Source organism: Conger conger, chromosome 5 (assembly GCF_963514075.1).
Source record: "Conger conger chromosome 5, fConCon1.1, whole genome shotgun sequence".
NCBI classification, from domain to species: domain Eukaryota; kingdom Metazoa; phylum Chordata; class Actinopteri; order Anguilliformes; family Congridae; genus Conger; species Conger conger.
In genome coordinates, this window is record NC_083764.1 from 60,648,237 (window position 1) to 60,674,223 (window position 25,987).

General features: G+C 41.0%; 1 protein-coding gene and 2 non-coding genes across 3 annotated transcripts; 2 read left to right on the forward strand and 1 right to left on the reverse strand.

The window, feature by feature from the left end:
- Positions 1-6,195: 6,195 nt before the first annotated feature.
- On the reverse strand, positions 6,196-17,696 carry LOC133128936 (kyphoscoliosis peptidase-like). Its single transcript, XM_061242744.1, has 18 exons — positions 17,583-17,696; positions 16,110-16,207; positions 15,898-15,960; positions 14,670-14,711; positions 13,564-13,611; positions 13,403-13,468; positions 13,133-13,174; positions 12,927-12,968; positions 12,664-12,711; positions 12,503-12,568; positions 12,215-12,256; positions 12,037-12,087; positions 11,536-11,618; positions 11,047-11,155; positions 9,825-9,942; positions 9,290-9,469; positions 7,288-7,478; positions 6,196-7,100 (listed from the first exon to the last, which is right to left on the reverse strand). The coding sequence occupies exons 2-18, from the start codon at positions 16,198-16,200 to the stop codon at positions 6,196-6,198; spliced, it is 2,187 nt and encodes a 728-aa protein (XP_061098728.1). The 5' UTR covers positions 16,201-16,207; positions 17,583-17,696.
- Positions 17,697-18,852: 1,156 nt separating this feature from the next.
- trnai-aau (transfer RNA isoleucine (anticodon AAU)) lies at positions 18,853-18,926 on the forward strand. Its single transcript has one exon. It is a non-coding gene; the product is annotated as a tRNA-Ile (tRNA).
- Positions 18,927-24,490: 5,564 nt separating this feature from the next.
- Positions 24,491-24,562, forward strand: trnad-guc (transfer RNA aspartic acid (anticodon GUC)). The gene has a single exon. It is a non-coding gene; the product is annotated as a tRNA-Asp (tRNA).
- Positions 24,563-25,987: the final 1,425 nt, after the last annotated feature.

Sequence of the window (25,987 nt, forward strand, 5' to 3'; positions counted from 1 at the left end):
CTTGTTATTGTTGTGTAAATGCATTGGGGAGGTCATTTCAGCACAGAACTAATGTACAACATGGCATGCTTCTTGTACGGGGTTTCCTACCCTTTCCGAAAAGGTATAATGTGTCATATTCAGGCGATGGACAGTTTAGGATTATTGATGCGTTCGTATAGCAGAATGATTATACAGACTGCGTAATTACAGGCTTTGGACTTGCTATAGATGTAAACCAGTATTTGTACTGGCTAACAGGGCTCTGGTTAACCTAATTTTGAAATAAAGTTCCATTTAAAATGTGCGGCAGATTTCTTAGAAAACATTAGGTTGAATAATCCATTTTGGAGAGCTTTTTGAACACTTTGAAGAGCTTTTAAAAAAATTATATATATATATATATGAATAAAACTTTATTTTGTATCAAAAAATCTGTTTAATAAAAAAAAAGAAAAAAAAAAGCTTTTCTGATCATTCATGTATCTGGACAAAAAGATATGCAGATGTTTCGTATTTGGAGAGATTTGAGGACACTTGAAGACATGTGGGTGCAGTTTTGGGAAAATCCATGTGGAATTTGAATGCCCATTGATATCTTTACTATATTCTACACACAGGTTGTCATCAGGTTTTTGCACAACTATAAAGTCGTTTTGGGTTGGTCCTTGACTTAAAAATCGCGATATTCAGTGGGGTGGCCTGTAGCGTAGTGGCTAAGGTAAATGACTGGGACACGCAAGGTTGGTGGCTCTATTACCAGTGTTGCCACAATAAGATCCGCACAGCCGTTGGGCCCTTGCGCAAGGCCCTAAACCCTGCATTGGTCCAGGGGAGGATTGTCTCCCACTTAGTCTAATCAATTGTACATCGCTCTGGATAAGAGCATCTGCCAAGTGCCAATAATGTAATGTAAATTATGAAAACATTTTATCTTTTTGTATTTTAATGTAACTTTTGTGTACACTGTATGTACATTCTCTGACCTGAATTTGTTATGTCTAAAATTCCTGAATGATACAAGCCTCTTCTTCTTTAAGTCTTCAATGTGTGTGCAGTAAATACATTGAAACTTTTATAAGATTAGTACCAAATAGGTGGAAATGGTCCTCTAGGGGATGCAAAGTGGAACGTGTTAAAAGGGAATTAAGGACCAGTTTCCAAGATAGAGCTTCAACTATGCTCACAATAAAAGGAGCATTCTTCTGTTACCTGGCCAAGGAATTGCCACAATGGACTTCAAACTGTGGGCAACATACAATTCCTAGTTTGAATTATTTATTTTAGTTTCTTCAGGGACTAAGACTTTTCATAAGAGACAATGTTCCATTTTGGCCTGGCACAAAGCAGTGTACAATCTGAATGGCTCCTGAATCACCAATATCAGACTATAGCTACCATTCACTCAGCCTCAATAAATGACCTCAGCGTCTTGCTTGCTTTCTTTGCCATGAAAAGCCAGCGTAAGCTTTCAGCTCTCTTGTCCCTATTGTGAGGCAGTGTTTTGTAAGCCACATGGAAATAACGGCTTTATTTTTGTCTTGTTTTTCTTTTGTTGGTTCATCTTCTTCTAGGTCACTGTGCACCATTGCTAAACTTAAGTTTCTTATTGCTAGGCTTGTAGGAAAAGGAATGCATTTGTTGTGAAACAAATAGACTAAACTCTCAGTTTCAGTGTTTCTTCTGAGGTCTCCGCAGTGCATTAACTGGTTTAAACACGGGAAATGCAGAGAAGACTATCATCTTGGGGAAAAATAGCTTGAGCAAAACTACTGCATTATTAAAGCAGTAGTTTCTCACGATTTCTATACCAAGGTAGTGCATAGGGGGCATCATGGTGGTGCAGTGGATAGCACTGGTGCCTCACAGTAAGAAGGTTTTAGGTTGGGATCTTGGCCTTTCTGTGTGGAGTTTGCCTGGGTTGGTCCCATGGGTTTCCTCTGGGTACTCTGGATTCCTTAAGTCCAAAAACAAACAGGTTAGGCTAATTGTGACTCGAGATTGCCAATAGACAAGACTGAATGGTGAAGGATTGATAATCTGTCCAGGGCATATTCCTGCCTTTTCCCTAGTGCATGCTGGGATAGCCCCCCATGAATGGATGGATGGAAGGTTGTGAGTGGCCACTTTATAATGCCCGTTTCTCTAAGGCTTTTGTGCTGCTCACATCTCCTGCTGCTCTGTTACTTTCTCTGTCTTTGAGAGGAGGGCCTTTTAACATGGCAAGGCAGTGGAGTCCAAACAGAACAACCAGTGTCTAGACATCCTGAAAAAACATCCCACTTGACAGGAACTGTCTCAACTTAAGTTGACCTGCGACCGATTTTTCAGTAATGTGGCATTGTGCTTTCGCGATGGCCGCTTGCTTGGTCTGCAAGGTAACTTAACTGATTCCTGCCCTGGAGTCAGTGACCCCTAAAACACAACGTGAGAATACCCTGATCAACATTCCAGTACTTCCTCAAGGGCTAAATCTATCATGTTGTAAAGTTATAATCTATACAATCTATAATCTATCTTTGCCATATAACCATTACCGGTTGAACATTATTTTTTCTATACAAATTCACAAATTCACCCACAGTCTCCCTTTCAAGCATAATTAAAAGTATTTGCTGTGCCATTACAACATATTTCAACATATTTTCAGTTAGTTTGTTACTAGTATTATACTGCCAATAATAAGAAATATATATATTTCCTTATTACCACACTCCTCTTGTAGGTAACTCATCTTGTAAGTGGCACACAAAATGACACATCTAGTACTCAAAAGGTAAACAAAACAGCGTTTTATATTGAAGGTTTGAAGACATCAGACATCTGTTCTTTTAAATATAAGATAAGATAAAATGAGATTATCATCTCCTGGATTTGGTTTGACACCTCCCTGCCGTTTGCCCTTCTTCCATTTAGTTTCTTCTTTTTTCAGTTTTAATATTTCCAAATCTTAGGCACTACATCTCAGACCACATCTGAAATTCACAGAGACATCGAACGTGATCTTCGGAGAGTGCGATACAGTGATAGTGGAGTATCATTACTGACATCTAGTGGGGTGCAGTGGAGATTACCGATAAGAACGGGAGACTGTCGGTACTGTTTCAATGGCACCTCACTAAAAAGCTTCTCTATATGGATTTACCAAGGGATCTCAGTTTCAGAGTAAAGTATGCTGTTGACCCTCTACAATCAAACCTTTCCGTTTCAGAGAAGCTCGCCGACAACCTTCCTTTACCAATCCCAGCCACTCTCACCTCGTGCATCTACTTTAAGCCTGGGGGGTTTTCCAAACGGATACTGCAAATATACAATTCAAGAAAATACTTTAATAAAACAGCCCTTGATCTTTGGACGGTTCGGTCGGGCGCAAGGCCACGCACCGTTTTCCCGACACTTCAGGATGCCCAACCTAAACAGAAACATGAGCGCCCATCTGCCCGGGAGGATAGGCGGTTTCTGCTCACGACAAACCCTGCGACTGCGACGTCCACCAGGACAGCGGAGACGGGGAACAGAGAAAACCAAAGACACTTGCGTTCGATAACTAACGGGATAAAAAGCGTCGTGCAGCACAAGAATTAACAATATTAATATGTGGTGAGCGCTCCCGTCCTGTGGAAATGTGGCATTAAAAGAGAAATGAGAAAAGGATAAGGCAGCGCGAGAAGAGGCTGGGGGGGGGAGCCCAGCTTGACTGCGCCCGGTTTGAAGCGGAGTCACGGAAGGCGGCTGCCTCGGTAGCACTTTGACATATCCCCCGAGACAGACGGCGACTGGCACTCGAGTGATCTCTTCAGTGTGGCAAATCAGAACCAAATTTCCTCCCGGGTTCTGCGGGCAGAAAAAAAAAAAAAAAAAAAAAACAGGAGAGCAAGTACCTGAGGCCACCTGGGCCTAGCTCCAAAGAGTCAGCCAAGACAATTTCCCTCAAATCAACCCTCTATCTTAATCTGACAGCCAGACTCGATTAGGAAGCGTGAAAATTACTTCTCTCCCCACCAGCTGTCGCACTGAAATTATCTTAATTGTGCAATGATTATGCCTCTAAGCCCCTTGGAGAGGAACACGCTGCTCCTTTAAAGAGGGCGGGAGGAAGTTTCTGAAGTCTCAGTGCACACCTAACCCCCCGCCCTGAACACCTCACCCCCCCAACACCTCACCCCCCAACACACCTCACCCCCCCAACACCTCACCCCCAACACACCTCACCCCCCCAACACACCTCACACCCCCACACACCACACCCCCCCAACACACCTCACCCCCCAACACACCTCACCCCCCCAACACCTCACCCCAACACACCTCACCCCCCAACACACCTCACCCCCAACACACCTCACCCCCCCACACACCACACCCCCCCAACACACCTCACCCCCCAACACACCTCACCCCCAACACACCTCACCCCCCAACACCTCACCCCCAACACACCTCACCCCCCCACACACCTCACCCCCCCAACACACCTAACCCCCCCAACACCTCACCCCCCCACACCTCACCCCACACACACACCTAACCCCCCCCCCCCACCTCACACTGCACACCTAACCCCCCCCCCCCCCCCCACAGGCCTGAGTACAGTCCATCCTCTTCACACAAAGGTGAACATAGATGAGTGGCGATGACACCGGTCTGTGAGCACAGCCAGAGATCGTTTTATTCTCCAATCCCAGTCAGTCTGTCTCCAGCCCTGCGCAACCCTCTGCTTCCTTCTCCCTCTCCCAAATTACTCTCATGTGCTTGACAACTTGATTTTGCCTCCACACCAGCACCGGCAATTATGTTTAAATACACATGGGGATGACTGATTAACACTGGGAAAAGATATCCCACTTCCGGTACCTTCTACGACCAGGGAGAACACTGTAAGCAGTCCCAGTTGATTGCAGTTTATTTTCCATCTGATAGCTCTACCAAGACTACCTGCCAAGTCCCTTACACTCCCATGGTTCCGAGTTGTTCATGTGTATTTCTTAGCAGTGCACTGGCTCATTTTTCTTCACTGTTATCTGACAAGTCTAACACCTGGCTTTCCTCTCCCTGCTGGTCATGTTTTTGGGGTGTGGGATCCCCTCTCTGCACCACCATGTCGTCTTCCGTGTCTTTCGTAATTCCCACTAAACCATCGGCCCATTTTCGCTGAAATGACGGTAAGGCTTAAGAAATGATTAACCTGTTCTCTTGCACAGTTGCAGGTTATGCATATACAATATGTTCTCACCCTTGCAGAGTCCAAAGAAAATACATACAGAAATATATATACACTTAAATATATTGTTATAAATGCAGGGTTTTTGTGTCAGTATTTTTCAAAAAGTGAATAATTGCTTTTTACATGTGACATATAGCTGTATATTCCATTCATAATCATCTGATTTATTGACCTCGGTTGTTTCTTTGTTTTAATATAGACTTTTTCTTTGGGGAAAAAGTACAAAAACGTCCCCCATTGTAGTTATGCCATCTCCTGGAGATATTTTGAAATGACACCTTGCAAGGTGAATGTGGAATTATCCCACGAGATCACGGCCACGAAATCATGCATAATGTTCACGCAGGACAATTTCCACTGCTTTCCAGTTGTGTTCCTGTTTCGTGTGTAATAATACACGATCGTAAAGATAAAGATGACCTCACAGGCCACGCCTAAACTCACCTTTGTACCGTGGTAAGCTCTTTTTATTGGATTGTAATTACCTGCAATTTCAGTGGGCCCATTTCAATTCTCGTAGCATGGCTGTATGCCTTACAGTGAGAGAAAATGAGTCCCTACAGAACGGGACCTGTTTTTGTTGAAAATAATATCATAAGCAAAATATTTGTAAAAAACTTTTTTAAATTTAAGGATTTTTACCTCAATACACTTTCACTGGACAGTCCAATCCTCCCTGAAATTACACATTATAATCTTATGTTTGGTTCAATTGCATATGTGTACAACATTATAACATTGTTCATGAAAGAAAAACAGAAATTAAAACATATCTAAAGCTTATGCTAATAATGCTAAACCATTAGCATGCTAAAACAAAAAGGAACCCATTTGAATCCATGCCATGGGGTCTGGGGTATATTAGAGTGTCCAATATCCCGTTTCCTAGACAATTCTTAACATTTCAGTGCAATGTGTAAAGCTCTATTGGCATAATTTCACATTAATTACAAATGTAAGCTCAAGTATAAAAGTCGGCAGGGAGGCTGCTACTAGGTCTCCACTTGGTAATTCAGAACAAAGGAGCGTGATTTGTCGTTGGGATTGACTTTTATCATGACGTTGACGTCTGTGCACCCCGCCGTGTTGAAGCTGCCGGTCCAGTACCCGTCTGCGTCCAGGCGTAGGTCACGCGTGTCGCCGCCGCCTCCCACCGCCACCAGCGACACGCGGGGGATCCTCATCCTGAACCGGACCGTGCGATTGGCCGGGAGCACGCCGGCGAGCGGCTCCACCAGCTCGTATTCGCTCTCCCAGGAGGCGTACCTCAGCGGGTACACGGGCCAGCGCACCCGGGGGTCGGCGCAGGAGATGAGGTAGTTGCAGACGTAGCCGTAACTCCCCGCCTCCGCCCGCTCCTTGGCGTACACCTTGAGCACGTACAGGCCCGCCCTGGGCACCTGCACTTTGAAGTCCGTCCGGTCCTCTCGCCGGGACAGGAAGACGTGCCGCCGCTGCTGCTCGTCCGTCATGGAGAAGCCGGCCGCGGACAGCTTGGCCATGAGCTCCCGGCCCCGCGCCACGCGGAACCCGAACGAGCAGCGGCCGTCCGCCGTGAGGACCACGGGATCTCGCTGCGAGGGCTCGTGGAGCCCCTTCCTCTCCGAGTGCCAGCCGGGCCCCACGGGGTTGTCCAGGTCCGCCGGGGGCCTCATCTCCCTGGAGACGGCTCGGCACTGCAGCTGGTAGCTGCACACCAGGCTGTAGTTCTCCTTTTCCGCAGCATCTCCGGCCTTTGCGTAGATTTCTAAGGTGTGCAGTCCGGTGCTTTCGGGGTAGACGTCCAGATTCATTCCGTATGGCTTGAGTGTCATTATCCCGCACTCACGTTTCCCATTCAAGTCGTGCAGAAAGAGCATAGGTGAAGAACTCTGGACTGTTATTGTTGTCTTTCCATCTGGAGTATGGAAGGGAGACAGAGGGGTATGTTCATACAGCGATTATCAGAACTTACCAACGGGCACATTAGTTAAGCATGACATATCAGCACTGAGGCCCAACCTGTAGTCATCAAGCCAGGCTAGTGATTAATAGTGATTAATAGTGGAAATAAAGACTGGAAAGTGTCAGAAAGTACTTGGTACCTGACTTTATGAGAAATTCTGTTGGTTCTGCAGAGAGGAGGCCTAAATTATAAAATGCGCTCTTCCTATGGCCCATGTTCTCATACTGCTTCAGGGAAAGACGAGGTGCCAGCATCTGCCATTTGGCGTCCTCCGGGAAATGGTCTCCAGCAAAGAGAGCGGGATGAGTCAGGAAGTAGAACTCGTTGTATCTGAAGGCACAAAGCAGCCATCAGATGCTGTGAAATCTCAGATGTGTCATAACAGTCCCAAAACAAAGCACTATCATTTTGGCTAGCTAGTCCGCTACCTACTGTCTGTATATTCATATCCCCAAAACCTAGGAGACGGAAATGCTTGAATGGTCAATGTAATAGCATTACTGGAAAACGCCTTTATTAAGCCATCATAGATACAAGTATCCTTGGGTAAACAAGCTAGTCTTATGAATAGCTTGTTTCTGTGTTATCTACAATGGTGACCCAGTGCTTGATAGTTGACCAGATCGAATGTGTCTTTAAAATTAACTCCTTAGGGGTGTCTTGGTGGCGCAGCCTGTAGAGCACTGACCGCATGCTCATTGCGAGCCGCGACGTCGGCGTTTCGAATCCGACCGTCCGACATTTGTCGCATGTCTTCCCCTCTCTCTCGCTCCCATTCTTCCTGTCTCTCTATACTATATACTGTCCAATAAAGCTGAAAAGGGCCTAAAAAATATCTTAAAAAAAAAAAAAAATGTACTCCTTAGATACAGGGGAAATTTAAAAACACTAATTTACTAACCAAGAAGTATCATCACATGTAATACAAATTTTATTCAGAATATTGCCAAAACAATATTAATTCTGACAATATTTAATATTTATTGTCAGAAATCAAAATGAATTTTACTGGTTTGATTGATTCCCAAACCATGCCAGTCTACTAGGGCTGGAAGTTTCCAGTTCCGTGACCCTCTGTCTCGTTCGACTCTTTCTGAATCGCCAGTTGATATAATTTAATGAAAAAACGAATGATCTGCGTTAGTAGCTGGCAAGTAAGTTCATGTAAACAACTACCTGCAATGTAGAGAATGGATAGTAGGTGCTAGACTTATTTTCACTGGAAATCAAAGATTTACTTAGTCTAGAATGATACACTCCAATATTTTCCTCTGACCTCCAGTTGGGTGGCTGGAGATTGGAGAGGTTAAGGTGACTGGGTGAGGTCGGTGGTTCGATCCCCGTTGTAGCCACAATAACATCCACACAGCCGTTGGGCCCGTGAGCAAGGCCCTTAACCCTGCATTGCTCCAGGGGTGCTTAGTCTAAATCACCTGTAAGTCGCTTTGGATAAAAACATCAGCCAAATTACATGTAATGTAATGTAATGTAATGGTTTGTCTCGAAACGCATTACACATGATGGCAACTTTCAAGCCTTTGCCTTTGAATATGACCCTCAATGTACCTGTCTGAATATGGTTCAAATTTCAAATGTAAACGTGACGGCCCTGCTCTGTACTGTGATCCCATGTCTATATTTGGGGCGGCCTGTAGCGTTGTGGTTAAGGTAAATGACTGAGACATGCAAGGTCAGTGGTTTCTAATCCCGGTGTAGCCACAATAAGATCCGCACAGCCGTTGGGCCCTTGAGAAGGGCCCCTAACCTGGCATTGCTCCAGGGGAGGATTAGTCTAATCAATTGTACATTGCTCTGGATAAGAGCGTCTTCCAAGTGCCAATAATGTAATGTAAATTATGAAAACATTTTATCTTTTCGTATTTTAATGTAACTTTTGTGTACACTGTATGTACATTCTCTGACCTGAATTTGGTATGTCAAAAATTCCCGAATGATACAAGTCTCAACCCTGCATTGCTCCAGAGGAGGATTGTCTCCTGCTTAGTCTAATCAACTGTACGTCGCTCTGGATAAGGGCGTCTGCCAAATGGCATTAATGTAATATTTAACCCCCTCTCCTTTGTCCCTGTCTGAAGGCTGACTGACGGTCCACCTCATGCTCATTACGCTCACATGCTCACCGGAATGTGAATTTTTCATCGGCAGTCCCAGCTCCCCACGTGCTGTCCAGGAGGTGCCAGCGTCCTCCCAGTCTGACGGCGTTCCACGCGTGGTCACCGTCTCCACTGAAGCGTTTACCCAACGTGTACCCCGCACCCTTGGAGTGCCCGGACACCGTCTCACACTCAATGCCTGCAACTCTGAACAGAGTTTCATTGCATGGCAGCTGTGCATTTGCAATATTAATATTACAGATATTAGTCATCTATTCTTATTCTTAGTAGTGTAAACATTTCTGGAAAAATTAGTTCACATAAGTAGTGCTTATCTGAAATCTAATGGAAAGTGAAAGGTCATGTATGCACACGCATTTGCACGCACCCATGCATGCGCACACACACACACACACGCACACACACACACATTGTACACATTAACTGTATTTAATTCAAAGATTCAGGAAAAGTCAAATGGATGGTGATGATTTCACCCAGCCATTGACTTCACTTGTTCATTCGTTGCTTGTTGATTGGACAGAAAATGAATAGGGGCTACCTGCACATTTCCTGAAACAGGCCAGCGTAGCCTGCACACACTCCCTTCCCTGACTTTAACACATCGTCAGCGTTGCCCGTTCTGAGGCCGGGGTTACGCAGTCCTTCCACATCGTACTCTGTGGATACACCGAGCCCAGTTAGGATTAGCCCAGTTAGGACGACAATGATTCACTTGCACTATAGATTTACGTACTTTCCCCACTATGCCACACTATTACAATCCGGGACCCAAAAACTCTACGGTACACCAGCATTTTACATCAACCATGCACAGAAACAAATAAAAAATGTATTTACCCATGGCACCCATGGTTTAATACTTTGGGCAGCCACCCCTGGCAAAGACAGCTGTGAGTCTTTTCCTATAATTTGTGATTATAGGGTTAGAGAACACATTTGGAGGGATTTGGAGGGACCATTCCTCCATGCAGAATGTTTCATTATCAGGTATGATTTGCTTCTCATTGAATGCACTCCTCTTTTGTCGATGTCGATGGTGTGTCCAAAAAGGCAATTTTGGTCTCATCTGACTGTAGCACTCTGTTTCCGTCTTAATTCCAATGATATTTGGCAAACTCCAGATGCTTGGTTTTTTATTGTGCTCAGTAATGGCTTTCTGCAAGCCACCCTTCAAAAGAGTTTGTTGTGTTTTATGGTTCTTTTGGAGACTTGGTGAGCCCAAGATGCAACTAATCTCTGCAATTCCTAAACCGTGATCCTTGGGTTCTTTATAGCCTCCTTCATTATCTTCCCCACCATCTGTGGGGACAACATGCACTTGTATTCTCTTCTTGGCAAGATTGCAGCCACTCTATATATTTCACATTTTCTATTATTTCCATTAGACTGCTAAGTGGTATGTTTACCAGACTTTTAGGTCAATCTGCCTCTTTTGAGTTCACAATTATTTGGCCTTTCCCATGCTGATGGATGACAAAGGGATTTTCCATGCGTGTCACCTTTTTATACTCAAGTGAAACAGGAAGTGATGGAATGACACGAAATAGTTCCTTTAGACTTCATAAGATTACTTAATAAAAAAACATTGAACCATGAGAGTAAATCATATGGAAAAATATAGTTTTCCAATATGTTTGAACATAACATACGTGATATATTATTATCTGTGCTGCTGTGTCGGACGATTGTAAAAAAAAAAAATTTTTTTTAAAGAGTTGCTGTGATCACAGCCATTGACCCTCTTCAGGAGGTGCCCTCACCGATGTGGTGCGTGACCCACATCCAGATCGCCCTCAGTTTCTCCAGGTCACTGCTGGCTCCCTTCTGCAGCTCCTGCACCAGGGCCTGCACCGTGTCCCTGGGCCTCACCTTAAAGCAGAGAGACACTGAGCACGGCCTTCTCCTGTAGCACACAGCCTACTGTACAGCAACAACTCAACTGAAGCGTTCAGCTTCATCTAAGAATAGCATATACCGTAAATCCTCAAATTGTGGCCGGGGTCTTTTATTTACTTAGGCTGCACAAAGCACAGGCCTTTATTTGGGGCAGGCTTGTATTCGAGGCAGGCCTCTATTTGTTATTAGGCTTCTGTTGTAGAATTTTATTCTTAGAAATAAAGTAAAAGGCTACACTTAAAGTGGACACAATCCCGGACACAATTTGAGGATTTTACGGTAGTATTTCCTCAACGAATAATAGCAAGCGGGGGTTTATTGTTTTTACAAATGACAATAACAGGATGGCTTACCTTACTTGAATAGGCGTCAAGTTTTTTCAGTTTACCCAAATCTATGTCCATTGACTTGAGGCTGGACTTGTCCCATGGGTAAGCTGAAATATAAGGCATGTTCCTGTAACCTGTTTGAATTCGTACTAAAGATGTTTGCTCCACTTCGCTCCACAAAAATGTTTCTTTTGGCATTTCTGTTTTACCCATTCTACCTTTTACGGCACACTGGCCAGGGTAAGATGAGACTCCCCTCTATAACCGGGTTCCTCTCAGGGAGTGTTTTTCTTTTAAACACTGGGGATTGTTTGTGCTATCTGGGTGGTGTTTCCGCTTTCTCCCCCTTCTGTCACTACGTAAAGCATCTTTGTGACAGTCTTCTGTAAAAAGCCCTATACAAATAAGATTGAATTGAACTTGAAATTTAATTGAAGCGAACTACATACTTCAAGTGTCTGCTGGAGGTATTGCGAAACAATCATCTTTACTAAGTTAATTTAGTAATAATGTAAGTACGCTCACCGTATTCATTTTTTCGAATAATCTCTTTTTTTTTGTCAGCATCAACAAAACCTGAAAAAAGTAAATGGCAACACAAATGAAGGGTGTAGTAGATGGACTATAATAATAATAATAATAATAATCATAATAATTATAACAATCATCATCATCATCTGTTTCAAATATAATTTGTTTTTACCCTCATTTTTATACACAATGTCATTCCTTTTGACTTCTTTTCCTGTAGTGCATAAAAAAGATTTTTCATTTAATCAACATTTAATATAGGACACAGCACTTCATTTTTCAATTCAGAAAAAAAAAGAAAAAAAGAACTGTCTTCCGAAACAGGAAACCACAGCACTCGTAAGATTCAAAAAGCAAGTACATTTCTCAGAAAGGGTTTGTCATGACACACTTTCATTTTTGACCTGTGTAAACTTTCTCACGGTCTAAAACAAGCCTGCATTTCGATATTCCACCTTACCTTTACCAAAGGAAAATCTTGCGGGCGACTTCCGTGAATTTTTCTCTGGGTGAATCTCCACTGTTACTACAAGCACAAGGTAAAGTCACAGCACATGTTGGAGTCCTGATGGTGACTGGCATGTTTATTGACTGTATGTACATCCAACACACAGCTCTTACCTACGCTTTTCCTGCTGTCTCCATTCTCTACAGCCTCCTCCTGATGCTCTGGAATACAGGTCAAATCGTAGCATTATGATTTTTGTGCTTTTATTTAACCTGATAAATCTCATCGACATTCCTGGAGCTCAATAGCATTTCCCCTGCATTCATGAATTCTGTATTTATGTAATCTCAACACATAGCGCATATAGCTCACACAAATCCTTAAAATGCATGAACACATGTGCACAAAGTGGGTAGACAATATATACACCCCATACCTCTCTGAACAGAACTTCGTTTTGGTTGGATATCAACTGCAGCTGAAAAATAATAATAATAATAATAATATTAATAATAATAATAATAATAATAATAATAATAAGACAGGAGGGATAAGATAATAATATTGTTCATGTTTTATAAATATGTACAATATAGTTCACAGGTGGAAGAATAATAATATTTTTCAAATTTATTTTTTTACCATCATTTTTATACACAATGTCATTCCTTCTGACGTCTTTTCCTGTAGTGGATAGAAAAGATTTATTTATTTATCTATATTTCATAATCTTACATCTTGGCTTTGTTCAAATTTAGAAAAAAGAAAACCACAGCATTTATAAGGTTCTAAAAACACGTACGTTTCTCAGAAACGCTTTGCCATGACATATCAATGAAATTCTTTCAGTTGTGATCAGTGTAAACTTTTTCACGGTCTAAAACAAGCCTGCATTTCGATATTCCACCTTACCTTTACCAAAGGAAAATCTTGCGGGCAACTTCCGTGAATTTTTCTCTGGGTGAATCTCCACTGTTACTACAAGCACAAGGTAAAGTCACAGCACATGTTGGAGTCCTGATGATGACTGGCATGTTTATTGACTGTATGTACATCCAACACACAGCTCTTACCTACGCTTTTCCTGCTGTCTCCATTTTCTACAGCCTCCTCCTGATGCTCTGGAATACAGGTCAAATCGTAGCATTAAGATTTTTGTGCTTTTATTTAACCTGATAAATCTCATCGACATTCCTGGAGCTCAATAGCATTTCCCCTGCATTCATGAATTCTGTATTTATGTAATCTCAATAACACATAGCGCATATAGCTCACACAAATCCTTAAAATGCATGAACACATGTGCACAAAGTGGGTAGACAATATATACACCTCATACCTCTCTGATATTCTGTAAATATGTACAATATACTGTAATGCTGCCTGGCAAGTAAGGATTAAGTATGTTTATGATTATGTTTAATTGTCCAGCGGTTTTAACAGCTCACACCTTTGTTTAATTCCCAGCACTCTGACTACAGTTCACAAAGGTATCAACGGAGAAAACAACTCATTCAACATGCAATGTTTTTTTATTTTATTTGTTAATTACATTACATTACATTATTGGCATTTTGGCAGACGCTCTTATCCAGAGCGACGTACAGTTGATTAGACTAAGCAGGAGACAATCCTCCCCTGAAGCAATGCAGAGTTAAGGGCCTTGCTCAAGGGCCCAACAGCTGTGCAGATCTTATTATGGCTACACCAGGATTAGAACCACCGACCTTGCGGGTCCCAGTCATTCACCTTAACCACTACGTTATCAGTCAAATCATTTTTAGGTATGATATGATGTAATAGTATAATATATGCCAGCATGAATTTTCCCAGGCCACCCCATCAACACGCACACATACATACACACACACACACACATACACACACATACACACACATACACACACATTCACACACATTCACACACACACATACATACACACCCACACCTATGAACACACAGGCAGTTACATCTCCAATGGCTACCGCCCAGTTTCTGCTGTTTGTCTCTAATCTCTAGGTCATGCTGGCTCAGCCCTTTGAAGCTTCCTAGGGCCCAAAATAGGCCAAATGCTAAATCAGACACCTGACAATGCACAGGAATCATCCAATGACATGAGTTTACTTTGAAAGAATGTTTTATATATAGTTTGTGTAATCTATTGCACTGGTGTCTCACCTATATCCCTCTGGCCATCTTCACGGGCCTTCACTGTGTGCTCTGTGAGACAATGAAAGGCAGCTTTGTCAAATACAGTGCAGTTACTGCAAAATCGAGAGGTTAAGGTTCTAACTGACATTGTTGACAACAATTAGTTACTGTGTTGTTTACAGGGCAAAATATATGTGTAAGGTTTTACGCCAAAATAGTGTTTAACGGGATGAAGAAATGCAGGATTTACAAGGTTGTATCTGCTTGCCATTCACTTCGGAGTGTTTGAAACTCTGAGTATCTGAAAGCCACTCAGAACACAGATAGAACCTTATAATTTCCCAATTTAAAAAAAAGCCACTTAACTGTTTCAACACCCAATAAAATATTTTCATAAAAATAAAAAAACAAGAATTAAATGAAAAATCAAGTATCAAGCAGACCTTGGGGGCTTAGCAGCATTGCCCTTGGCAATTTCAGACATTATTACCTGCCAAACTACTATTATTAAATGGCTTCTCCCCAATTATGAACAAAACCCATTGCTGGACGTGCCTTTGTTTTTGCTGTACACTGAAGACAATTGAGTTTGAGGTCAAAAGATGTACATGAGATTCAGCTTTTATTTCTTGGTGTTTTTTTCTACATTTTTTTTACATACCACCTTTTGTATCTGACCACCCAATTTTTAGGTGAGCAAAATTGTGTTTCTGGCTACCCAGATGTGTCCTGTTAGATTGATTAGTTAAACAATAAATAGTTCTGAATGTCTACTGTAGGTTTTAGCCTTGGGTTTTGCAAGCAAGCCATTCTGAAGCTTAGAAAAGAGGGGAAATCGATCAAAGCCATTGCACAAGCATTGGAGACAGCTTGTACAACAACTTGAAATGTCCTGAAAAATAAAGAAACCGCTGGTATACTGAGCAACAGACATTGAACAGGTCGACCAAGGAAAACAACTGCCCACCAATCCAACATTCTGGAGATGCATCCTACACAAACAACCCACCCTTCTGGGTCACATTCCACTCTCCCCATCCTTGTGCCTGCTTGGAGACCTATCATCAATTCAACCACCACCTAAGTATCGATAATATATTTTGATGGGCCTAATCATTGCAAAAAAACAAAACAAAAAAAAACAATACTGCTCAACTGGAAAAGCCAAAACAAAGTTCCTGTATCTCAATGGTTAAACTTGTTGACAAAGCACAACTCAGATAAAAAAAGCTGACGGGGGTGTCAGTTTACTTACTTAATTTGTGTTCCTCTTTTATTTCATTATCTTTTTCATCTTCATCACCAGTTGCACAGCAGTCTGAGTCATGAGAGAGCATTGTGGATGACTTAGTAGAGTATAAATAAATCTAAATCTAAACACCCATACTTGATTTGCCTTCTCATTGCGAGAGATCTCATCTCATACAATATGAATGTGGGTAGTTATGCACAACTTTCAATACTTACATGCATAGCACAGGTAGAAAGGAAGCAGCGGAAAACAGAAAATAGCCAGTAATATTTTCTGCGCACAACTCAGACGGTTATGGAAAGCCATTTCTCCCCTAGGAACCCAAATGGGAATGAAATTAGAAATACCCGATGACCACTAAAGCTTGCAGCTGACAGGAACAAGAGTCACAGCTGTTGAAGGGCAGTGAGATCCCTTTAAGAAAGGTTTATACTCTCCCTAACCACTGTCATATGGTGAGCATACACAGCGCCCTCCATAATGTTTGGGACAAAGACATTTTCTTCTTCTTGATTTGGCTTTATACTCAGAACACAATTTTAGAACACACAAACACCTGTCCGACTGACCAGAAACACTTTTCAGGAGGCAGGTGTGGATGTGTCAGCAACTACTCTCTGCAGAAGACTTCACAAACAGTATTACAGTGGCTACACTGCAAGATGCAAACCACTAGTTAGCCGCAAAAACAGGATGGCTAGGTTACAGTCTGCCAAGAAGAAGGCAAGAAAAGAACAGGATGCATACAACCTCATCTGTGAAACATGGTGTTATGGTTTGTCCATGCATAGCTGCCATGGGTGCTGTCTCAGTTGTCTCGGCAGCATAACTAATTCTGAAGCTTAATCTGCTCAATTTAAAGTAAATTTCTTCAAACTCATTGGACCACACTTCATCCTACAGCAAGACATTATTGCAAACATACTGCTAAAGCAGCAAGGGTTTTCAAAGCCAAAAGTGACTGACCTCATAAGAATTAAATTGAAGGTAACTACCCCCTGGAACAAGTAGGAGCTAAAAATGGGTGCATTACAGGTCTAGCAGGGCATCACCGGAAAAGATACACAGCACCTGGTGATGTCTATGGGACACAAGCAGTCATTGTACAGTCATTGACTTCAAGTATATAGTATATACAACAATGCACTAACATTACTCCTTTCACTTGCATAATATGAATGACCCAAAGATGATGGTGCCCTTAAATGGTGGGCTGTGTATCAAAAGTGCTGTAATTTCTACATGGTGACACCAAAGTGTGTAAAAAAAAAACACCCTTTGCACTTTAGCCACCTGTGAATTGTTTGATTACAAATCCAAAACTGAGGGGTTCGAAACCAAATCAAGAAACAAATATATCTTTATCCCAAACACTATGGAGGGCAATGTATATGTACAAACACACTTATTAGACATATCTAATCTAGTTTGAAAATGACTTTCAGTAAACTGAAACTAAGCTTAGCGTCAGTGGTATTACAATTTCACAAGTTTCCCTATTATGTTGTGTTCCAAAAACAACCTAAGCATTTAACACAATAAAGTTAGCAAAATATCTGAATATTTTCATGTTATACTCAAATGAATGGTGTAATTACTCTTTCAGTCAGGGAACATTACAACCAGCAGAAAAATTAAATAACTCACATGTCCCACTTTTTGGAGATGAAAACTGATGTGAAACTTACCAGAACTTCCTGCACTGGTCTTCTCACTTGACTTGCTGTCAGGTTATATGTACAGAATTTCTGTGGCTAATAGACTTCCCAACTTCAAGACTTCGCAAGGTCAGTCAAAGTACACTGATACCATTTACAGCAATAAAACAAGGAAACACCCTGAGCCAACATCAAACTAAAATATCTCAGGTTAACACAGATCTGTTGTTAACAACAGACTAGTGCATAAAACCCCCAGTGCAGCAAACGGACCTCTACAGATAGAGGTTGGGTATATTAAGCAGGTTAGGATATTTACATTGTTAACAGAAAACCCTGATGTGTTGTTCTATAATGACAAAACCAATTCAGCTGTCAACTGGAGGGATATTAAACCCTCCAGTTGATTTGTTTTACAAATCTTGTAATACTGATACAATTTTACATTAGCGTCTATTACACTCTAAATTCACACAACACAAGCCGTTTTTATCCATGTATCCACATTTGCTGGAAAAGTTCAAAGGTTAGCTTTCAGACTGCTGTATGCAACTCTGCATTTACTGTAAAATAGCATGCAATGAAAATCATGTTGCTTTCGCAAGATGTTTAAGCACTAGTGTAGATAAGACCTGAATGTTGATAATGATGATGGTTTACCTCCACACCAGTTGATACACGTCATAGATTACTTCTTGGAAATGGTTTTCTGTGCAATGTTACAAACGTGCAGAGCTTCCTGTTTTATCCACCTGCTCATTCATGTAAATGAGGCGAGCAAGACTCCCCTAAAAGGAAGTCAATCTGGCCAGCCCTTCAGAAATGAGACCACAATGTGACTTTTTCAATTTCATTATCTAAGGTATTATCAAATAAATCCAAGACAAAAGCAAACTGCCCACAGTCACTCTTAATGCAGATTGGGAAATTTACAACAGTCGGTTGGACTGGCGACCTGTCCAGGGTGTATTCCTGCCTTTCGCCCAATGTATGCTGGGATAGGCTCCAGCCCCCCTGCGACCCTGATCAGGATAAGCGGGTTCAGATAATGGATGGATGGATGGACAACAGTTGGTTGAATGAAATGGAAGCCAGGCTTGTCTGGGATTTGAACCTGCTACCGCACATGCCCGATACTATAAACAAATACCCATAGTCCAACAAGCCATACAGCCTTCTGCGGCTTCAAATCATTCCCACTTTAAGCTTAATTTTCACATTAGCAAGAGTTATTATTTATTAAATTAAATTATAACGTTGAAATATTCTGACCCTATTAAAATACACCAGCACCAGCAATGGCCGGTTAGCTCAGTTGGTTAGAGCGTGGTGCTAATAACGCCAAAGTCGCGGGTTCGATCCCCGTACGGGCCATTTGTTTGTTTGCTTCAAAGGTCACTGGCCACTACTGGAGGAACCATGATTAGGAGCCAAAATCTTGAAGTCCCATTACCAAGTTCTAGAAATGACCATTGACCCAAGCCTCATGCTGAAAAGACAGGATCCACTGCAGCTGCAGCATCTGGCTTCTCTTGTTACTCAGCGCTTAAGTTATCAAATAAACCAGTTTATTACACAGTTAACTCACCTGGTTGCCGATATTAAGGCGAAAACAAAAACCAGCACATGTGGTTCTCTAGTTCTCTAGGACCAGGAGTAAGGACAACTGATTTATTGCTTATTTTGGAATAAATCAGTTGCATAATTTTTTTGTCCATGTAAGGAAACCGCATTTGCAATACACATGCTTCAGCAAAAACTGCTCTTGAGATTTTGCAAAATACAGTATTTTACACGTCATGAGACCCATAATATAATTACTTTTTCATGTGACCTTTTGGAGTCTCAAAATGTTGTTTTTGGAAAACTGCCTAGACATAGCTTAGAAAGAACAATGCATTATGCTCATTTTTGGTGATATTGTCATCAAATTTGAAAGGGGATTTGTCCAGTGGCTGTGGCTCCATTGTGTTTCTAAGCGCGCCAGGCACCGTTACAATAATCTCTACCCACTCAAAAACTGAAAATATTTTCAGTGAGAAAAAAAAATCTTCAATTTCCACTGTGTTTGATCTTCTGTATCTTGTATTTAGTAATGCTTAGAGTAATTCTGACTCTTGGAAAACAAACACCAAAGGGTTACCTTTCAGAAGACACCTGGATTATTCAAAAGGGTTCAAGAATAGTAGCCATTTCATTTTTGGTATGTAATTTTCAAGCTTGTGAAAAGTGGTGGTATTTAAGGGGTTAAAGGGGCAGTTCATCCAAAAATATATTAATGCGGCCTACTGTATGTTTCCACTTAACTATCTAACCATCCAGATAGTTTTGCTGATTTGCTATTTGATAAGTCTTCTAGATGTCTCACCTTGATTTCATTTTTGTGGCTCACAATCCACCAAAATGTAGATTCTGGTGCAGGCCAACACGTTTTTTTTCTCTTTTTGAAGTAGCTGGATTTTATTGTGATACTGGTGGACTAGTATGAAGCTTGATTGAATCTTAAATGTGTAAAAGCTTTATGGTTTCGCCTATTAGATTTGTTTTAGCCTCTTTGCGTTATAGAAAGAAAACCAACAGAGTTTCCGATGTCGTAAATCAATAACAAGGATGGCAATGATCTGAATAAGCAAATAATAATAATAATAATAATAATAATAATAATAATAATAATAATAATAATAATACATTAAAAAACGATCTGTGAATTGTAGGGCAACTAACTCAAGTCGAAGCGCTTTCTGCTCACGACGAATTTTATTTCAAGATGATCGCACCACCCAATGTAGTCAAAATGAATTAACTCATTAGCACACATTCATTAGATAAGCAAATATTTAGATAAAACGTTTAATCTTCGCATTAAATATTTACATATCATCATAAATGTGGTAGGCTTATAGGAAAACACTGCACACTTATATTGCGAAGAACAATAATGCTATCAAAATAAATTGGTAATCATTTTGCATATATTGGTCTAGTTATTTATTGGCTGCCTTTCAGCTCACACTTACGTAGCCTTGGCAACCGGAAAACTCAAGGCCTTGAAAAAATCCTGTAAACAATCTGCGACGCCCCTTCTTGTGATTTTGTCTTTCCACGTGCTTGTTGCTGAGATCGCGTTTTTTCTTACGATGAGACACACGATTTTTTTAATGTAGTTCTGAGCAAGTTGCTTTTAAATCAGACATAAACGTGTCCGACAATGGGCCCTGCCCTTAGGTCCTGTCGTACTTCGGATATACATAAGTAGGGTAGATAAATTGTCCACAAATTAAGCTCTATGGATGTTCGTGAGTAAGCGTGATATTTGGAGAGAGTTCTTGAGTTTTTCAAATGTAGCCTAAACGTTTGCTTGCGAGTCCAAAAAATGAAGATAGACTGGATCCGATGTAGGTGAGCTGCATCGAGAAAACTCGTCAAATCACAGCGAAACTATTTGGATGATAGTAAGTCTAAAACTCAAAGTTTACTACAAACATGCGGCCTAACGCCGTGGGTGTGGTATAGTGTGCGTACCTAGATCCACCACTAAGTGGCGGTATACAATAAAAAGTAACGTGACCTACACATTACTACGTTAGACTACGCATCAAAAAAATCTAAAGTAGCCCAGTACTGGTAACGTCAGGCTGCTCCGTACCGGTGAGTATAATCAATAATCAACAATAATCTCTTTAAAAGAATATTTGTAATAATATAATCAGTTGTGTGACTACTTGTTTCTCCACGTGCCTGTGTGGAGGAGAGAGACGTGTAAGAATAAGTACGTTAGACTAGCTGTATAGCTAGCAAGTTCCCATCCTAGCTACCTACGCAATTATTTGCTACGAGATTTTTCGCTTTTACGGTTTCAAATACACATCCAATTTGATAAAAAATACATATTAAAATGACCGGTTAAAGAATACATTTGGTATCAATATGTATGGACATCAAATGTATTCCTTATGTAGATGGATTGGAAGTGTCGATACTTGCTAACGTTAGCTAGAGTATGCCCGGTAGTAACGTTACTAGTAATATTGTTACTAATAATAATAGCTAGCTAGGTTATCAACTAGCCTAGCTAGCTAACGTTATAGTGAGAGCTAGCACACGTGGGGTGATTTTGGAGACGGTTGAAGATAATTGTTATTGCGTGCGAGAGAGCTGTGTAAAGCTATATAAAATAAGTTAATTGTGCGTATTTTGTTGACTTATTTTTTTGCTTTCCCATGTCGTGTCTTAGAGGTATCTAGAGAGCTAGTGTAAAGCTGTTGTGGACCATATCCAAGAATAGCATGGAACGTGGAGTTCTTCGTCAGTAAAAAGATTTGCAGGTAAGAGCACTTTTTTTTGTTGTCATTGGAAACATGCTGTTGTGTAATGGCAATATTTGCAAGCTGATTCAGGCTCCAGCCATTCGTTGATATAACACATTTCAAGTTTAATTCATGAATCCGCTGCTTGAATTTGTTGGATTGCTTGGGTTAAATTGTAACCTGTAATAGCTACAGTACGCTAGTATTAAGCCAGCAGGCTAATTTAACTGCGTTGGCGTCGTCTGCTTATAATAAATAGGCTAACGTGGCTGTCAGTTTACCGTGATCAGCGATAGATGCTACATTAGATTTAGGCTAACTAACCCAAGTGGGATAGGGAGCCTTCGTATGTGGTGAGGGCCTGCTGAGTTTGTCGTGTCCGACAATGGGCCCTGCCCTTAGGTCCTGTCGTACTTCGGATATACATAAGTAGGGTAGTTAAATTGTCCACAAATTAAGCTCTATGGATGTTCGTGAGTAAGCGTGATATTTGGAGAGAGTTCTTGAGTTTTTCAAATGTAGCCTAAACGTTTGCTTGCGAGTCCAAAAAATGAAGATAGACTGGATCCGATGTAGCTGAGCTGCATCGAGAAAACTCGTCAAATCACAGCGAAACTATTTGGATGATAGTAAGTCTAAAACTCAAAGTTTACTACAAACATGCGGCCTAACGCCGTGGGTGTGGTATAGTGTGCGTACCTAGATCCACCACTAAGTGGCGGTATACAATAAAAAGTAACGTGACCTACACATTACTACGTTAGACTAAGCATCAAAAAAATCTAAAGTAGCCCAGTACTGGTAACGTCAGGCTGCTCCGTACCGGTGAGTATAATCAATAATCAACAATAATCTCTTTAAAAGAATATTTGTAATAATATAATCAGTTGTGTGACTACTTGTTTCTCCACGTGCCTGTGTGGAGGAGAGAGACGTGTAAGAATAAGTACGTTAGACTAGCTGTATAGCTAGCAAGTTCCCATCCTAGCTACCTACGCAATTATTTGCTACGAGATTTTTCGCTTTTACGGTTTCAAATACACATCCAATTTGATTAAAAAATACATATTAAAATGACCGGTTAAAGAATACATTTTGTATTAATATGTATGGACATCAAATGTATTCCTTATGTAGATGGATTGGAAGTGTCGATACTAGCTCACGTTAGCTAGAGTATGCCCGGTAGTAACGTTACTAGTAATATTGTTACTAATAATAATAGCTAGCTAGGTTATCAACTAGCCTAGCTAGCTAACATTATAGTGAGAGCTAGCACACGTGGGGTGATTTTGGAGACGGTTGAAGATAATTGTTATAGCGTGCGAGAGAGCTGTGTAAAGCTATATAAAATAAGTTAATTGTGCGTATTTTGTTGACTTATTTTTTTTGCTTTCCCATGTCGTGTCTTAGAGGTATCTAGAGAGCTAGTGTAAAGCTGTTGTGGACCATATCCAAGAATAGCATGGAACGTGGAGTTCTTCGTCAATAAAAAGATTTGCAGGTAAGAGCACTTTTTTTTTTGTCATTGGAAACATGCTGTTGTGTAATGGCAATATTTGCTAGCTGATTCAGGCTCCAGCCATTCGTTGATATAACACATTTCAAGTTTAATTCATGAATCCGCTGCTTGAATTTGTTGGATTGCTTGGGTTAAATTGTAACCTGTAATAGCTACAGTACGCTAGTATTAAGCCAGCAGGCTAATTTAACTGCGTTGGCGTCGTCTGCTTATAATAAATAGGCTAACGTGGCTGTCAGTTTACCGTGATCAGCGGTAGATGCTACATTAGATTTAGGCTAACTAACCCAAGTGGGATAGGGAGCCTTCGTATGTGGTGAGGGCCTGCTGAGTTTGCACGTGGCACCCTCCAAAGAGTAAAATCGAGCATTAAATAAATATATTTATCTAATAAATACACGTTACAATTAAATGGTTACAAATAAATAGATGGATATATAGTTTAAATTATATATAGTGTTTGTACTTAATGTATTTTTGGGCGATTCCATACCAACTCCAGGAGGTTTTTTCTATTTTTCTTAGACAATTAAGAGGTGTAGAATTCCTGATAGCCGGAGCTTCATACTTTCGCTGTCGAGTGGGTCACGTTAATCTCACCGCCACGATTGTCCCACGCCATATTAAATGCGTTGTCAAAGTTTACCGTTACATAAAAATATAGCAAATTGTACAGAGACCTGTATTGGCATATAAAATAAAATAATTAGAGCAGTCGCATATGGTAAAATAGACCTGGTGTTATCACATTATATCAGGCAAATATTGTGTGACCACACAAATATTGTGTGTAACAAAGCCAGTGTGAAATGGAAAAATCAGAAGACAACTGGGAATGAACTGGTACAAGAAAAATGAATCTAAATAAAGTGAATCACCATATTTGTATTCTATGTAAGCTACCCCTTGCAACAAGGATACTGACTGCTATGCAGAAGAAGGAACGCATAAATAAAACAAATGTTGAAAAATATGCATTTCATAAGCTTCCCCTTGCAATTAGGACATTGGCATGCCTTGTGATTCCAAGAATCGAATGCTGTTGTGTGCATACTTGTAAATCTAAGTACACTTTTCTTTCATAGTGAGCACTACTATACTATGAGCACTCCTCGTTAGTATAGTGGTAAGTATCCCCGCCTGTCACGCGGGAGACCGGGGTTCGATTCCCCGACGGGGAGGCAAAACCTTTTCTTTTTTACCCCCTGCCCTCCTGTCCCTCTTCCCCTCCCCCTCCACCAACAACCACGCATTCTGTAACACCAAGCGGATAGTTGCACCTTGTTCCCACGGGCTGTGAGGAAGACAGAGAGGGAGGCCTTAAAAACCCCAAGGATCACAGTTTCAGAATTGCCTAGTTCAGTTGCATCTTGGGGTCACCAAGTCTCAAAAAGAACCATAAAAAGGGTGGCATAAAGGGTGGCCTTTTCTTTTCATGAACAAAACCAAGCAACCTAGACTTTGGCCAGTCGCGGATTGCCATAATAGATTTTTTTGACCTCTCTAGGAGGGTTCGAATCCAGCCAGTACCCAACAACAATTCATGTTTTATAACTTGAAATCTAGAAAAACCCTGGTAAACAGAATACGGTCTGGCTTTTGTAAGTGATCCATTCAAGTGATGTTTTATAATAACATTACATAGCAACTTATAATAAGGAAAATGGAAGTTATAAATATAAGTGACAGTACGTCTCCATTGGTAGGTGTAGTACTCAATTGTAGTATAAGAGTACGATTCCTGTCTTTGGAATACACATTTCGGGATTAAGGTCAACTCCACTGAATCCAGAGAGCATTGCCTATATCTGTGACAACTGCTGTTCCTGCAAATAAACATAATTTTCTAGTTAAAAAGACACCCCTATACAATACAAAGCTATTTGAATGCTTTGCAATATAATGTTTATTTCAAAATAAATAAAATCATTCATGATTAAGTGATGTTATGCAGGCCTAAGTGAGCAATTCTTTGATATTGATACTTGATAATGACTTTCAAAACAGTGTTGAACTGTTTTTTGATCCTATAATTTCAACCAAAATGGTCTTGGTTTTTGGTTTATATTACTCTTAAGCGGTTCAATAGAATCAGTTTGGCCTTCGACAGTATATTTTGAAACCCGAATTTTAAGACGATAAACAATGGCAGAAGGAGAGTCAACACATCAGCGAGCCTTTTTCAATGATAGGAAGGGATTTACAATGGTCTTGCAATAATGTTTTAACACAAATATCTTAACTATTGTACCTTTTAAGTCAAGATTAGGCGCGACACGAAACGGAGCAGTCATCTGATCACGTGAGACTCGGTAAGAAAACAAGAATGGAAATGAAAGGCATTTTGCAGGAACAAAATGGAAACCAAAGCTAGTCAATATTACTGTGAGCAAACATTAAGTTACCATTTAGCCCAAGTAGCGGTTAATAGCGTGTTAGTTCCTTATAATTCCACACATGCTCAGCGAGCTAGCTACGTCGTTTTCCCTGTGTGCGGTGTGGTGGCGCAAAATCGCGGTCGGCGGCAGCCATTTTAAATTTCCCCAAGTTGAGCTCGGGCTGATAGACAGTTTGATTTGGCAAACCCTCTGGCTTGCTGGACATGA

What these genes read in the sequence shown, in the direction of transcription:
- LOC133128936 (XM_061242744.1), bottom strand. Translation starts at nt 16,200, where the DNA reads ATGGCTTTCCATAACCGTCTGAGTTGTGCGCAGAAAATATTACTGGCT. An exon ending in TTTCTACCTGTGCTATGCAT is followed by an intron (nt 15,961 to 16,109) that starts GTAAGTATTGAA and finishes CTCATGACTCAG; the next exon opens with ACTGCTGTGCAACTGGTGAT. An exon ending in CATTGTGTATAAAAATGAGG is followed by an intron (nt 12,088 to 12,214) that starts GTAAAAACAAAT and finishes TACTTTTTTCAG; the next exon opens with GTTTTGTTGATGCTGACAAA.